Below are 16,141 nucleotides of genomic sequence, written 5' to 3'. Positions count from 1 at the left end.
ATTAGAGTAAATGATTATTATCAAGCACCCCCTAGAAGACATAGAAGAGATAGAAAAGAACAAGAAAACCCAAGAGAGGTTAGGGTAGAACAACCCCATTTCCATGGAAAAGAAAATATAGAAGCTTGCCTAGATTGGGAAATGAGGGTAGAAAAATTGTTTGCTTCCCATAAAGAAAGAAAGGAAAGAAAAATACAAAAGAAGAGAGGGGAAGTCGAAAGGGAAGCTAAAGAAAAAGAAGAAAAAGGAAAGCATGAGAAGACCCTTGAAGAACAAAAGGCGTGGGAGAAGAGTGTTCCTTCCCACAAGGTCATTCAACAAGACCAAAGATTTAAAAATACCTTTGAAAATATGTGTCTTGCTGAACAACCTCAAAGCCTTACCTTTTGTAAAGGAACACTTGCAAGCCTAAGTGAAAAAGAAGAGTCTTTAAAAGAAGTTTGCATAGATAAAAATGAAATAGATTATTTCTCATATGTGCTAGGATATCACCAAGTGAATGTCAAGTTTTTTATAAGCATCTACAAAAACAAATTTTTATGTGAAGTAAGGCCTAAAGAAACTTGTCATGTCTTATTGAGACAACCATTGCAAAGTGTACAAATCCTTATAAACAATGGTTGTCACAACGAGACTATCCTTACACATAAGAGAAAGAGTCTTCATGAAGGAGAACTCATGGGACAAATTAGAGTTGATAAAACTCTAGAGCTTTTAAAAGGAAAACTTTTGTCCCCCGTGAGAAAAGAAGTTCAAAGACATTACCTTAGGTACAATTCTTGTTTTCAAACTACACCCAAGGCAATGTCTCATGAACTCTATACTCCTTCACCTTTTGCAAATGATCCTTGGGAAGATATAAATTACATATTAAAACTCCCTAGGACAACAAAAGGTTGTGATTCAATCTTCATGGTTATGGATAAACTCTTCTCTAGAGAAGTCATACATCTTCATGGTTTATCTTCAAGCATAGTGTTGAATAGAGTTCCAAATTTCGCAAACCATGATTTGAGGATTTCCTTTGGAAAACTTGCAACTAAATTGCACACTTTAAATTCTTATCATCCTCAAACGCATGGTCAAAATATATTTGAAAATCTAGCTCTTTCTACTATGCCTAGAATAAACATGAAGTGCACACACAACTCTAGAGGTGAGCAAACATACCATAAAGTAGTTCACAAAACTACTTTATGGAGAAAGCTGCACTGGCTGTGGTATTTTCGGCGAGGAGGTTGCGCCACTATTTCCACAGTTTTACAATATTGGTGATGACCGACTTGCCCATCCAGAAAGTCCTGAAGAAGCCTGATGTAGCTGGGAGGATGGTGAAGTGGGCGGTGGAGCTGTCGGAGTTCGATATCAAGTATGAGCCCCGAGGTCCGATGAAGGGGCAGATTTTCGCCGATTTTGTGTTCGAGCTCTCGTCAGAAGCAGCACGAGTTGAGCGGGATGATTTTCGTTGGGTGCTCTCGGTGGACGGATCGTCGAACCAGCAGGGTAGCGGTGCCGGAGTCATCCTGGAAGGGCCCAACGGTGTGCTGATTGAACAGTCCCTGAGGTTTGCCTTCACAGCCAGCAACAACCAAGCAGAATATGAGGCGCTGATCGTCGGGATCTTGCTGGCCAAGGAGATAGGAGCTAGGGTGCTGATGGCTAAGAGTGACTCGCTGTTGGTCACGAGACAAGTAACAGGCGAGTTCCAGGCCAAGGATCCACAAATGGCGGCTTACCTGGAGTATGTGCAGGAGTTGAAGAGTTCCTTTGTCTCCTTTGAAGTGGTGCATGTGCCCAGAGAGCAGAATGCCCGAGCTGACTTGCTAGCTAAGCTCGCCAGTTCGTGCAAGGGGGGTAGGCAGAGGACGGTGATCCAAGAAACTCTGAAGACGCCTAGGGCATTTGTGGCAGACCACCTGGTTCTTCAAATAACCAAGTCGACGGAGAAAGCGGCGAGGAGTCACAGGTCTTTGACCCAGGAGACCTTGAGATCGCCAAGAATAAGAGCATGTCAGGGGGAGAGGATGAACATGACGCAGGTCTGCGCTACGCATGAGCCAGCCACGTGGATAACACAGTACCAGCGATGCCTGGCAGATGGCCTTCTCCCGCTGGATCCGACGGAGGCTAGGAAGATAAAGAAGAACTCCAGCAAGTTCACAATGATTGATGGCGAGTTGTATAGGTTTGGGTTCACACACCCACTCCTGGAATGTGTGCACGGAGAGAAGTGTACAAGAATTATGGCCGAGCTCCATGAAGGGATATGCGGAAGTCACGTCGGGGGTCGAGCTCTGGCCGCAAGAACCCTCCGTGCAGGTTACTACTGGCCAACAATGAGGGAGGACTGCAAGAAGTATGCACAGTGTTGCAAACAATGTCAGCAGCACGCCGATTGGCACAAAGCGCCTCCAGAAGAGTTAAAGTCGATTTACAGCCCTTGGCCGTTTCATAAGTGGGGGATCGACATTCTGGGACCTTTCCTGATATGATTCCAATAGCAAAGAAGAGATGATTCTTTGACATTCTATGGAATCAACTTGAGTTGGAGATAGCTTAGGCACTTTTAATAGAATTGGATCAATGTTCTATGTTTCAAGAACTCACCAAAACTTGCACCAAACACCAAACTCACATGGAAGACCCATTTCTTGCCAATTGAACCGATTAAAAAATGTAAAAATGCAAATGAACCGATTAACTTGCATAACAAATGAAATGAACCGATTAAAATGCTTCAAAACTGAAATGCACCGAACAAATCCAAGGAGAAAGAAGATGAACCGATTGAAACATGAAAATAAGCAAGAACACCGAATAGAAAGCAAGAAAGGAACCTAAGACATGTTTAGGAATTCAAATAGGCACGGAAATGGAATGAGAAGATGGAGAAGAAAGAGGACTTATGTGGTTGTAGTTCTTGGTTGATGAACACGCCACTTGAAGTGTGAATGCTCCAAGATAAGTGTGCAATGCCGCCACTTGAGAGAACCAAGGCACTCAAGATGAGACTAGGAAGAGGAGAAGACAAGTTCTCACTACACTCAATCACCAATTTGGGAGTTTTGATACTACAAATTCCAAATCTGCATTATGAAGGACCTAAGCCCTCCTTTTATAGGAGCAAGGGCTGGTCATGAAGCTTACAAAACAAGCTAACCAAAAGTTCCTTGCATGCTACTCACTTCTAGCACCTAAAGTGAAGCATGAAGAGTCACCTTCTAGAAAATTCTAAACTAATGCCTAAAGATGCTTTTACAAAAGAGGTATCTAAGGTTTCCCTCTAAGCACCTTTCCTAAAAACTATGTATTTAAACATTCTATATTATTTACAAATTTATAAAAGAAACTATAAAGAGAGATATTTAAATGAAGCCTATTCTTGAAAGCTTGTAGACTTCTTTGGCTTTATGGCTTGATCCTCTCTTTATTTTATGTCTTCTTTTTAATTTTGAAAAGACTAGAAGGAAGAACTTCAAATATGTAGGTGAATGACCTCTCCCTTCATTAATAAAAGCCTCATTTATTTGATTCTCATCATTTCCCATTGGCGATCAGGCAGATGAAGTACTTGGTGGTGGCAATTGAATATTTCACCAAGTGAATCGAAGCAGAGCCCGTAGCCCAGATCACCGCACACAAGATCGAGAGCTTTGTGTGGAAGAACATCGTGTGCCGGTTTGGTGTGCCTAAGCGCCTGGTGTCAGACAACGGGACTCAGTTTGCAAGTCACTTGTTGAGGAAGCTGTGCGAGGAGGTGGGAATTCAACAAGTATTTGCATCCATCGAGCACCCCCAGACAAATGGCCAAGTGGAGTCCGCTAATCGGGTATTCCTAAGAGGCTTGAAGAGAAGGCTAGAGAAAGCCAAGGGATCGTGGGCTGAGAAGGTACCCCGCATAGTTTGGGCGTACCACACCACCGAGCAGTCAGGAACCCATGAGACCCCGTTTAGCTTGGTCTATGGATGCGACGCAATGATTCCAGTAGAAATCCAGGAGAGCTCGCCGAGATTCCAGAACTTTGTAGCGGAAGACTCGAATGAGGAAAGAAGGTTGAATCTGGATTTGCTGGATGAGGTCAGGGAGGAGGCGAGAGTAAAAGCCGAGGCAGTGAAAAGAAGGATTGAACAAAGGTATAACTCGAAGGTGATGCCAAGGCAATTTAAAGAAGGCGACTTGGTGATGAGGAAGGCCCACCAGTACGAGATGGAGAACAAGTTGTCGCCTAAGTGGACGGGACCGTTCAGAATAACCGAGGCGCTCGGGAACAGCGCCTACCGCTTAGAAACATTTGAAGGAGGGGCGTTTCCTCGCACTTGGAACGCCACGCACCTCAAGTTATATTACAGTTAAAGCTTTGTAAGTAAAAATAAACACGAAGAGTTTTGCAAGCTTTCTGTTAAAACAGTTTGAAGGGGGCACTCTTTTTTCCCTAAGGAGGGTTTTTAATGAGGTCACCCAATAAAGAAGAGTTTTCAAAGTTTAAAGTGTTTTAGATTGCATGCTTGTTGTTACGAAAGTTTTAGAAACAGACCTTGTCCCTCGTATGTGATTTAAGGCAAGTTTGAAGATATGCTGCATGCTTTCTAAAAAGTTTTTAAGTCCCCATCGCTTTTCGGCGATCGGTGGCACAGTTAAAGATAAAAGTCCTCATCGTCTTTCGGCGATCGGAGGTGATGGCATTTTCATGAAGTTCTTCTTGAATCAAAGTAGAGTATGGGGCGGAAGCAATGTATGAGATTGAGCAAGATCCTCCTAAGAGTGGTGTTGATCTTGTAGGTGCATGATGAGTATGGTGTTTGAGTGGTTCGGCCAGCTTAAGGGAGAAGGTGAAAGGATTGAAGTTTAGAGCCTAGATGTCTAGGAGAAGTAAAGCTTGTGCACAAAAATGGCAGCATAACCTTACTCAATTAAACTTGAAAAATACAATGAGATAGCCTTCCTATTTGTAGGCTATCTTGGACGTAAATGTTAAGCTGAATTCTAAGGAAAAGAAAACCAAAATTAAATCTAAATTCTAAGCCATGTGCCATGTGCAATGACCGGCCACACAACCCTAGATTCTAGAATGTTTCCATCCAAAAGTGCTTTCTACACTATCCTATCTACTAAGTACCCCTAATGGGCCTTCATGTACCAATTACAAGGCTTTCCCAAACCGTAGCTTGATCCATGTGTGGTGAGCTAGACGGTCCTTCTAGATGCTCCTTATGTAGCCACTCCTTATCATGGTCTAGACGCTCCATATCTTAGGCTAGACGCTCCTCTTTGAGTCTAGACGCTCCGCTTCATAAGCTAGACGGTCTTAGCCTTGGAAGCTTGGCTTTCATAGTGTGGTGAGCTTGGGCCCTCCTCCATCATCCCCTCCCTCTTGAAAAGGATTTGTCCTCAAATCCAAGGCTTTTGCTTGGGGGATGGTTGTGGCTGGATGGTGTCCATCATCTCCTCCTTCATGAGAAGATCTATCCTCAGATGTGCATTCTTGATCTCGGATAGCAGCCTCTTGCTTCGTCAAGATGTATCCTCCCGGATCAAATGTCAATCTATGTGAATCCTGAAACAAAGCAAAGGAGTTAGGGTAAGCCTTTGGAAAACAGATAATTGTGTGAAGTTGCCATTCTTGTTTTTCTCTTGTGTTGGCCAACTTCTCACAATATCTCCCTTTTGAGGGTTGTAGGTGCCTTCTAATCCTCTTATGTTTTCTAAAATTTCCAAAAGTAGTTACCTTTTCCTTAGGCATAATCCCTTTAGGAAATGGTGACAACTTTAAAATGGTAAGAGGACTATGTTCACATACAACTTCAAATGGAGAGGTATGAGTAATCTTGTGGACTACTCCATTGTATGCATGTATAAAAGGAAAAGGATTCTTATCCCAAGAATCGTGAATGTCCCTCATGATTTCGTGAAGCATAGAAGGAAGAGCTATGTTTTCAAATTTTGGAGCTCTATCCCTTATTTTTGAAAATAAATCATGGAGGCTTGTCACTTTTCTTAAGAAGAGTTTATCCACTTCCATGGAGAAAGAATCCAGACCTTTTGTTGTCCTAGGAAGCTCTAATATGAAATGTGTGTCTTCCCAAGTATTTTTGACAAAAGGTGAAGGAGGATAGAGTTCTTGAGACTTCGTTTTAGGTGTAGTTTGAAAACAAAAGTTGTACCTAAAGTAATGTCTTTGGACCTCTTTTCTCATGGGTGACAAAAGTTTTCCTCTTAAAAGCTCTAGAGTTTCATCAATTCTCATTTGCCCCATGAGTTCTCCTTCTTGTAGACTTTTTCTCTTATGTGCAAAGAGAGTCTCGTTGGTACAACCATTGTTTATGAAAATTTGTACATTTTGCAATGGTTGTCTCAATAAGACATGGCAAGTTGTTCTAGGCACTACTTCATACAAAAATTGGTAGTTGCTTATAGATAACTTGTCATTCTTTTGGGGATATCTTAACACATTTGAGAAATAGTCTTGATCTATGCAAGCTTCTTTTAAAGACTTTTCTTTTGTGCTCATGCTTGCAAGTGTTCCTTTACAATAGAAAAGGCTAGGTTGTTCAACAAGAAGCATATTTGTAAAGGTAGTTTCATTGTGCTTGACTTGTTGAATGACCTTGTGGGAAGGAACACTATTCTCCCACGCCTTTTGTTTCCCAAAATTTTTCTCTTTTTCTATTTTTTCTTCATCCCTCTTGTGTTTCATTTGTATTTGGTCTTTTACCACTTGGGAATGTGGTAAAGGGCTAAGTACAAATCTTTTGTGCTTGTGGATGAAAGAAATCTCGTTAGTTAGACCATTATGCGAGGTTTTCTTATCAAATTGCCATGGTCTACCTAATAAGATGTGGCAAGCTTCCATAGGTACTACATCACATAAAACATTGTCTTTGTAGTTACCTATAGAAAACTCGATTTCCACTTGTTTGTCTACACGTAGTTCTCCATCCTCATTGATCCATTGTAAATTGTACGGTTTTGGATGAGGAACTACTTGTAGTTTTAATTTTTCAATCAATCTAGTGCTACAGCAATTGCAGCATGACCCACCATCCACAATAAGAGAGCATATATTTTCTAAAACATTGCATCTAGTATGAAAAATGTTCTCTCGTTGTGTCTCGTTGGATGCACTAGGTTGATTGTGGAGGATTCTTTGAATCATCAATAAGTCCCCCTCCAAAGGATTTATCCTTTCTCCTTCCCCTTTTTCTTGAGTACTAGGTTCATCCTCACCACTTGTCTACTCATCTTTTCCTTTTAAAAACAAAACCCTTTGGTTTGGACATTGCGCTTGCACATGCCCTCTTCCAAAACATTTAAAGCACTTGGTGTCCCTAGCACGGATGTATGGGGTGGAGGCATCTTTCACTAAGGGTTTGGTAGTTTCTTTGGATTCGTCTCTAGCTGTACTACCCTCCCTTTTTAAGTCTTTCTTGGGATAAGAGTTGGAGTAAGAACCCACCCTTAGACTTGAAGTTTTGCGCAAATTTTGTTGTTCAACTTTAATGCAAAGTTGAACCAAATCATTCAAGTCTTGGTAGGGTAATAGTTCTACTCTATCCCTTATCTCAAGGTTGAGCCCACTTAGAAACCTAGATATGGTGGTGGTTTCTTCCTCTCTAATGGATGCTCTCATCATGTAGAGCTCCATTTTCTGCCTATACTCTTCCACACTTAAGTTCTTTTGTTGGAGTCTTTGGAGCTTGTCCATCAACTCCCTATGGTAGTAGGAAGGTATGTGGCGACGTCTTAGGGCTCCCCTAAGGTCATTTTAATATTCTATGGAAGGCTCCCTATGAAGACGTCGGTCTCTCTCTAAAGAGGTCCACCAATACATGGCATTGCTTTGGAAACTAAGGGTTGCTAAGGGTACCTTCCTCTCTTCACTCACCCTATGGCAAGCAAAGAGTTGCTCTACTTTCATCTCCCAATCTAGGTAGGCCTCTACGTCTTCCTTACCATAGAAATGGCGTAGGTCTACCCTTACTTCCTTTGGGCTCTCTTGCTCCCTTTGTCTAGTTCTTCTAGGGGGTGGTTGGTAATAGTCATTAATTCTAAGGCTTCCCTCCCCTAGAGTCTCATTACTTTTAGAATGGGATGCATGAGTTTTTTTTGATTTTTGTGAGTTTTGTGATTTCTCTTCTTGAGCTTTAGCCAACTCATTGATTTTGTTCTCATTCTCCAATTGTCTAAAAGATATCAATTGTACCGCTTGGGATACTTCTTTTAAAAGAGTTTTCAAAGATTTTACTTCACTTTCTATAGACTTTGGAGAATGAGAAGAAGAAGACATGGCTAAAACTTTGTGTATATAGGTGTTTTACTTTGAGAAAGTTTAGGAAAGTTAAAGAAGGTAGTTTTCCAGGTAAGGGAGGTGAGTCACAAAGGACTACTTAAGTACCAAGCCTTTTCCTTGCCAAAAACTATCCCCCAATATCTTCACACAAGACTTTCTCTTAGTGAAACACTTAGAACACAAATAAGTTGAGAAATAAATGCAAGAAAACAATGCAAGCTAACTATGCAATCAAAGCTAGTCGGTTTAGCACACAAGTTAAACAAAAATAAACATGCAAAACGTAGCTATGAAAGCAAAAGAAAAGCAATTACAAACAAGTAACAATTACTAATCAAGAATGCTATACTATTCGGCCCTAGGTGAGGCTTCTTGGACACTTTGAGCCCTTGAAGACACACTCACCGTCTAAACGTAATTAACAAGGTAATTAACAATAAACCAAGTTGCAAAGGAAATAAGAGAACTCCCTTTGTTGATCCTCTTTTGGTTAGTGCACTTCCTTGTTGTCTTTGCTTGTTGATCTTCCAAGTGTTTGTAGTGTTTTCTCAAGAATGCTTGTTTCGGATTTGGCCTTGTCTTCTCCTTAGAATGATGGCTTTAATTCTCCAATTTCCAGCACCTATTCACAAGGGCTAAACCTTAAACCAAGTCAAATTCCATGCACATAAGCACCAAGGGAGAAATTAAATTCCAGCACCCAAAAAGAGAGGTCAAGGAACAAAGCAAGAAACAAATTTAATTGAAAGAAAACAGTACCACCAAAAGGATTTATAATATGACAACTGATCCTGCCTGTTGACCAGAACGCTGGAAACTGCCTCGTCAAAGGATCGACGTGTGCACCGCTTCGAACCTCCGTTCCTCTTCGAGATCCACCTCAAGAACCTGCAAAGAAACAGAGCGGCGCCGCTGCGGCCGATCGCACTCCAACGCTCAAGTCAGTGACCGAATCACCAAATACTAAGAGAACAAGAACCGTGCAAATCCTCTCTCACAGTCAGCTCTACAACTCGCAAGCGTAAAGAGTATAAACTGAACGTGCGTACCTCAGAAAGTTTGTTGAGAACTCTTATATACCTGGTTGTTTTCTCTCTCCTGGCAGTTACAGACCTGGACACGTGGCTCGCATCCAGTCGTACACGTGCCATCCTCTGGAGCCTCCTTGACTTGGCGCTGCTTCTACTCTCATTTTGGCTAAGTTACTTATGCATGGTACTGCCCAGTGCATAGCTAACTTGGGAGTGCGATCTCTACTGGAACTGGCGAGTTAGGGGCCTTCATACACCTTCCCTGTGGTCTCGCCGGCCGCCTTCATAATCTGCTTCTCCTTCATCTTTGGCGATGTGCTTGCTCTGGCGATCTCCAATGATTAGGTCGCCTGAAACTACATCTGGCGACTTCATCTTTAACCTGGTGATCGCCGATTCTGGTAAGCTGGGGATCGGAACACGCCAATTTAACAACTGGCGACTACACGAGCCCCCCGACTTCCTTCCCTTTTGCCAACCTGGCGCCTTGCCAACACGCCTATACTGTAGCAGGGTGCCACGTCATCACTCCCGACCACCAGGGCGGTACAACAACTTAGAAAGAGATTCAAGAAATTAAAGCAAACAATTAAAGGTACTCAATAAAAGGTTGGCACACAAAAGAATTCCTAAAGAAAAGCACTAGATTAGATGACCAAATAAAAAAAACAGCACCACTGGAAAATGTTGTGGGCCAGAAAACGTGTTTGTTCCCCGATTTATGCTGATCTGTATTTTTTGAATTTGGCTCTGAAATTTGTTATGCAAGATATTCAGGATCTTATCTAAAATCTGGCTTTGGATTCACTCAAAACGGATGCACCATTTTTTTTTAATAAATTTTGCAAAATTGGTGTTCGGTTATGCCAGCTGGAGCGCTTCAGATTTGCACTCTGATCTTAAAAGATTTATCATTTTTTTTCTGTTGCTTCTTTTGACCTAATTCTTTTTTTGTCTTTTCTATAACACTTTAAAATTGCATTTTCCAGAAAATCAGAATTTTCCTATGGGTGGAAATATTTTTCTGGGTTAAAACAGCCAAAACAGAGAAGGTGTAAACAGGGGAATCTGAAAACTGGAAACAAAAACAGCAAGATACCAAAGTTTAGACACAATGGAAATTTGTGAAATAGAATTGTGTATGATCTAAACACAATATGAACTCAAACTAAAAATAAAAAAGGCACCAAAGGATCAAAGAACAGCAGATTCAAACAAATTAAAGAGACCCAAAAGCAAGAAACAATCAAGCCAATAATAGGACTACTAAGAATTGTTGACAAATATGGATTCACATGACTTGACACAACATTTATAGATTCAGAAAATAAAGACTCAAAGCATAAAATGAAGCAAAATTAAGAAAGCAATAAGGACTCAAATTCCTAAAAGAAAACAGCAACACAAAGGTGTATGGAATCCTATCACAAATTGCACAAGAACTTGTTCAAGATCAAATGAACAAGAGTGCTTCGGTTGGATCTTCCACAAAGCACACCAAGAACAAATTAAAATGTAAAAAACAGCAAGACAAGTAAGGAAAGTAAATGAGAATATGAAATAAAGAAGAACTAAAATTTAAAAGACAAGGAGCTACTCATCTTGAAGAACCAAAGCTCTGATACCAAATGATGGCATTTTCATGAAGTTCTTCTTGAATCAAAGTAGAGTATGGGGCGGAAGCAATGTATGAGAGTGAGCAAGATCCTCCTAAGAGTGGTGTTGATCTTGTAGGTGCATGATGAGTATGGTGTTTGAGTGGTTCGGCCAGCTCAAGGGAGAAGGTGAAAGGATTGAAGTTTAGAGCCTAGATGTCTAGGAGAAGTAAAGCTTGTGCACAAAAATGGCAGCATAACCTTACTCAATTAAACTTGAAAAATACAATGAGATAGCCTTCCTATTTATAGGCTATCTTGGACGTAAATGTTAAGCTGAATTCTAAGGAAGAGAAAACCAAAATTAAATCTAAATTCTAAGCCATGTGCCATGTGCAATGACCGGCCACACAACCCTAGATTCTAGAATGTTTCCATCCAAAAGTGCTTTCTACACTATCCTATCTACTAAGTACCCGTAATGGGCCTTCATGTACCAATTACAAGGCTTTCCCAAACCGTAGCTTGATCCATGTGTGGTGAGCTAGACGGTCCTTCTAGATGCTCCTTATGTAGCCACTCCTTATCATGGTCTAGACGCTCCATATCTTAGGCTAGACGCTCCTCTTTGAGTCTAGACGCTCCGCTTCATAAGCTAGACGGTCTTAGCCTTGGAAGCTTGGCTTTCATAGTGTGGTGAGCTTGGGCCCTCCTCCATCAGGAGGCACCAGCAACGTTTAAAAGACCTCAACGCCCTCGCGCGTCCTGAGGCGAGAAAGAGATTAAAAGTCCTCCTCGACTTTGTGCGAGTGCAGGCAAGAACAAGTTAAAAGTCCTCAGTGCATCCAGGGGGGAGGAGATGTACACCCTGGGCAAGTTGAGGCACCAGATGAAGACCTCCTCGCCGTCGAGCGAGTGCAGGCGAGAAAGAGATAAAGTCCTCAGTGCATCCAGGGGGGAGGAGATGTACACCCTGGGCAAGTTGAGGCACCAGATAAAGTCCTTCTCACCGTCGAGCGAGTTCAGGCGAGATAAAGTCCTTCTCGCCGTCGAGCGAGTTCAGGCCAGATAAAGTCCTTCTCGCCGTCGAGCGAGTTCAGGCAAGATAAAGACCTTCTCGCCGTCGAGCGAGTTCAGGCAAGATAAAGACCTTCTTGCCGTCGAGCGAGTTCAGGCAAGATAAAGACCTTCTCGCCATCGAGCGAGTTCAGGCAAGATAAAATCCTTCTCGTCTCGAACGAGTTCAGGTACGGTGTGGAGGGTGGAAGAAGTTTAAAGGATGGCTAAGGTAGGTTCGAAGAGAACGCCTAGCTATCCGGCTTATTGTTCTGAAACTCAGGGAGGTAGAGAAGGATCCGAAAGGCGCCTCTACCCCCCAGATGAGGGAACAATAGCCAAGTTATGAAGGAAAAAGGAGGCTTACATCGCCGGGACCCTATGGCGATCAGAAGAAATTCAGGCGATGGCAAGAGTAAGGGCCCATTTCTGATGGAGGAGGGCCAAGCACATCTAGCCATGGGAGCCAAAGACTACACCATGAAGAGCGTCTAGACCAAGGAGAGCGTCTAGCTCCAAGGAATGAGCGTCTAGACCGTGAAGAAGGAAAGCGTCTACCCATGGAGCGTCTAGGTGTGCCATTAGACCGTCTAGGTCCTCTCACAAGATCAATGGCCAAGCATGTACAAGCAGAAGTGGAAGAAGCCACGGATGGAAGAGAGAAAGCCTTGTATATGTTGCATCAAGGCCCAATAGGGGTATTTAGTAGATAAGGTAGTGTAGAAAGTATTTTGAAATGAAACCTTCTAGAACTTTGCTAGGTGTGACCGGTCATGGCACATGGCATAGCTTTGCATTTCATTTGGTTTACATTTCATTAAGCATTAGCTTATGATTTACGTCCCAAATAGCCTATAAATAGGGAGGCTATCTCATGTATTTGGCAAGTTTATTGTGAGTAAAGTTATGCTGCCCATTTGTGCTCAACTTTGCTTCTCCCTAGAATCCTAGGCTCTAAAATTCAATTCCTTCATCTTTTCCCTTGAGCTGGCCGAACCACTCAATACCCATACTTATCATGCACCTACAAGATCAACACCACTCTTAGGAGGATCTTGCTCACTCTCATTCATTGCTTCCGCCCCATACTCTACATTGATTCAAGAAGAACTTCATGAAAATGCCATCAATTTCGATGGAGCAGATCAGGTGAACTATATCTTAAACTATCAGTTGGATTGAAAACTTGTTGTTTAGTAAGTAGTTTCACGCTGAAGTTCGTTGCCTTAAGTTCACAAGTTATTAAAATGCCATCGTTTGAAAGTTGATAGTTTGCTCGAGTTTGAAGCAGTGAGTAAACGATTGAGCCCGCAGAATCGCTAAGATAATTTGTTTAAGCGGTTTCTACAAGGAGAATCAAAGGAGATCATATGCGGAAGCAGAAAAATTTATAATAAAAGTTGTGCCAGTTCGAATACAAAGGAAAGAAAATTACAAGTAAAGATTGCGCAAAAGGAAATAGGCAGATAAGTCTCAGGAAATAAGTGATGGAGGGAAGCGGTTAATCTTCAGAAGGCACGATCTTCCCATCCACCACTTCGTTACAAATCGACACCATGGAGAGGTTGAGCGCGGTGATGAGAATCAAATAAAGGAGGCTTTTATTCATGGAGGAAGAGGACATCCACCCTCACATTTGAAGTTCTTCCTTCTAGTCTTCTCAAAATTAAAAGAAGACATAAAATAAAGATGAGGCCCAAGCCCAAAGCCCAAGCCCAAGTCCAAGAAGGCCAAAGCCCAAAGAGCCCAAGTCCATCCCATGAGGGGCAATGCCAAGCTTTGAAATACTCTTGTATAGTTTTAGGAGGTGCGGTTATTAAATAAAGGAGTGTGAAAATGTAAAATAAAGTCACATTACCCATGTGACTTAGGAGAGTGGTGTAGGTGTAGTTTTTGGGAGGTGTCATAGTAGAAAAAGGTCACACCTCCCATGTGACTTGTTTTTGGTGGGAATTTCAAATGAGTTTATTTGAAATTTCCCACCTATTTTTCAGCACCTTAGGCTATAAATAGAGGTGCTTCCTTTGTAAAATTCAGATTGGAATTAATCTAAGAAAACTCTACTCAAATTTTGAGTGACCTTTGGAGAGCTTTTGGAGCCTTCTTCTCTAGTCTTATCTTGATGGATCAATGGAGTCCTCAAGTGGCGGCATCACTCTCATCTAGGAGCATTCCACACTTCTAGTGGCGAGATCATCCATCCTCCTTCCATCTTCATAAGCATTCTCTTCTCCTTCCTTTCTTTTTCTTCAATTGTTCATTTTGCTTTATGTTCTTGAGTTTTTCAGTTTCGGTTTTTCTATTTTCCAGCACTATGTTCTGTTTTGTTTTTAATTCTGTTCGGTTCTTATGTTTAGTTGTTTAATTCTGTTCGGTCATTCCAGCTTTCATTCTCTTTGTTGATTCAATTTGACAATATTTGGTTCATCCAAATGAGTTTGGGATTTGGTACTAGTTTTTGGTGAGTTCTTGTCTTAGAACAATGATCCAACTCTAAGAAAAGTGCCTCTATATTTTCCAGCTCAAGGTGATTCCTAAGAATGTCAAGAATCTTATTCTATGTGGCTAGTGGAATCACATCACTCGGGGTACTGGCAGACGACTTGCTCCAGGGCGGCGTCGAATCCGGCGGCAAGGACTTGGGCGGAGCTCAGTTCAAGCTCTTCGTTTTGTTGCTTGAGCCCCTCGGTTTGCTGCTTCAGCTCGTCAGCTCGCTTCTTCAGTTCTTCAGTTTCCCCACGAGCCTGAGCAAGGTCGTCAGCAACCTTCTTGCCTTCGCCCCGCGCCTGGGCTAGCTCTGCAGCAATCTTCTCGTTTTCCTCTCGAGCCTTGGCGAGCTCGTCCACGGCGTCGTCCCTCTCCCTCTCGACCCTTCCAAGGAGAACCTCCCGATCAACCGATCTCTTCTCAAGGTTCTCCACCTTGGTTGCATCCGCTTTCATCGATGCCTCCAAGTTGGCCACCTTAAGTCTGTAAGGAACCAGCTTGCTCTCCAGCTCGATTTTCTCTTGAGCTAGGAGGTGCAGCTTCTGGCGCAGATCGGAGGCCTCCTTGCGCGCAACCCTCAGCTCGGCACTCATGGCGTCCTCCACCCTTGAGTGATCAATCTCCGCCATCATGAGGTTGCAGGACAGCTTTTCCGCCTCGATCCTTATCAGGCGATTCTCCTCTTGGAGTGTGCAGATATCGTCCTGAAGTTTTTTGTTGGAGCTCTCCACAGCTTTTGTTATGATTGAGGGGAGGTCCTCTGCCATCATTTTGAGTTTAGCTGTGAAGGGCCCCCAGATTTCTTTGACCACGGGGGGAGGGTTTGCAGCTGCTGTTGGTGGAGGTGCTGAAGGAGCCTGGTGCTGACTCTCACCACCACCCTCTTGAATTGGTTGATGAAGTTGGGCTTCCTGGCGTGGTGGTGAAGTGGGGGACTCGGTTATGAGTATTGGTGAGTCGTGAGCGCATTCATCCCCACCTGGTGCAGCTTCAGCAATTGAGGCAGTTGAAGGAGGACCCTCTCCAACAGATAGGAATGGCGTGGAGGCACTAGGAGGGTTCTCCATGAAGTTGGGCTCATTGCCTTCAACCGCAGGAAGCGCAGCTGCCAAGGGTATTGCTTGGACCGGCGGTGTTGGAGCTGGGGGAGAGGGCGGTGTTGGCGTTGGGAGAGTGGGTGGTGAAGAAGGTGCCACCCTTTTCCTTTTGGTAACGAGGTCGTCCTCAGTCGCCTGATCATCCTCATCCTCGTCTTCTTGAACCACTTGAGGAGTTTTCCTCTTTGGTTTCCTTAAGACGAGCTTCTTTCGTTGAGGGGCGGGCAGTGCCTCTGGAGGAGCTGGGCCTTGAGGGGGCGATCTGCCCTGGGCAGCGGCGATCTCCACCACCGAGTTGGGCACGGTTTGAGAACCCGACGCCAATTTGTGGGTTCGGTCGAGCGCCCTCAGTTAAGCTAATTTACCTTTGCCCAACATGAGATCTGCACAGTGCAAAAATATACAAGTAAGCGCGAAGGTAAAAGTGAAATATACGAGTACGTGTGCGAATGATACAAACAAATGGCGCATGAAATAAAAACTAAGTCCAGTGCGCAACAAGCAGGACGCCCAATAAACACAAGACGAAAACCTAAATGTCGAGGTAAGTGCTAACCTATGTGAGCTTCGAGTTGGCCCTCGAGGAA

General features: G+C 43.1%; 1 protein-coding gene across 1 annotated transcript in view; it reads right to left on the bottom strand.

Annotated features, from left to right (window-relative positions):
* LOC137835577 (uncharacterized) overlaps positions 1 to 15,524 on the bottom strand; it is a 73,151-nt gene extending 57,627 nt beyond the window's left edge. The window contains exon 1 of the mRNA XM_068644148.1: positions 14,647 to 15,524. Coding sequence (XP_068500249.1) covers positions 14,647 to 15,524 — 878 coding nt within the window. The remainder of the gene's footprint in view (positions 1 to 14,646) is intronic.
* Positions 15,525 to 16,141: the final 617 nt, after the last annotated feature.

This window comes from Phaseolus vulgaris, chromosome 11 (assembly GCF_000499845.2).
Source record: "Phaseolus vulgaris cultivar G19833 chromosome 11, P. vulgaris v2.0, whole genome shotgun sequence".
NCBI classification, from domain to species: Eukaryota; Viridiplantae; Streptophyta; class Magnoliopsida; order Fabales; family Fabaceae; genus Phaseolus; species Phaseolus vulgaris.
Note: the sequence above shows the minus strand (reverse complement) of the source record. Positions and strands in the feature narration are given on the sequence as shown.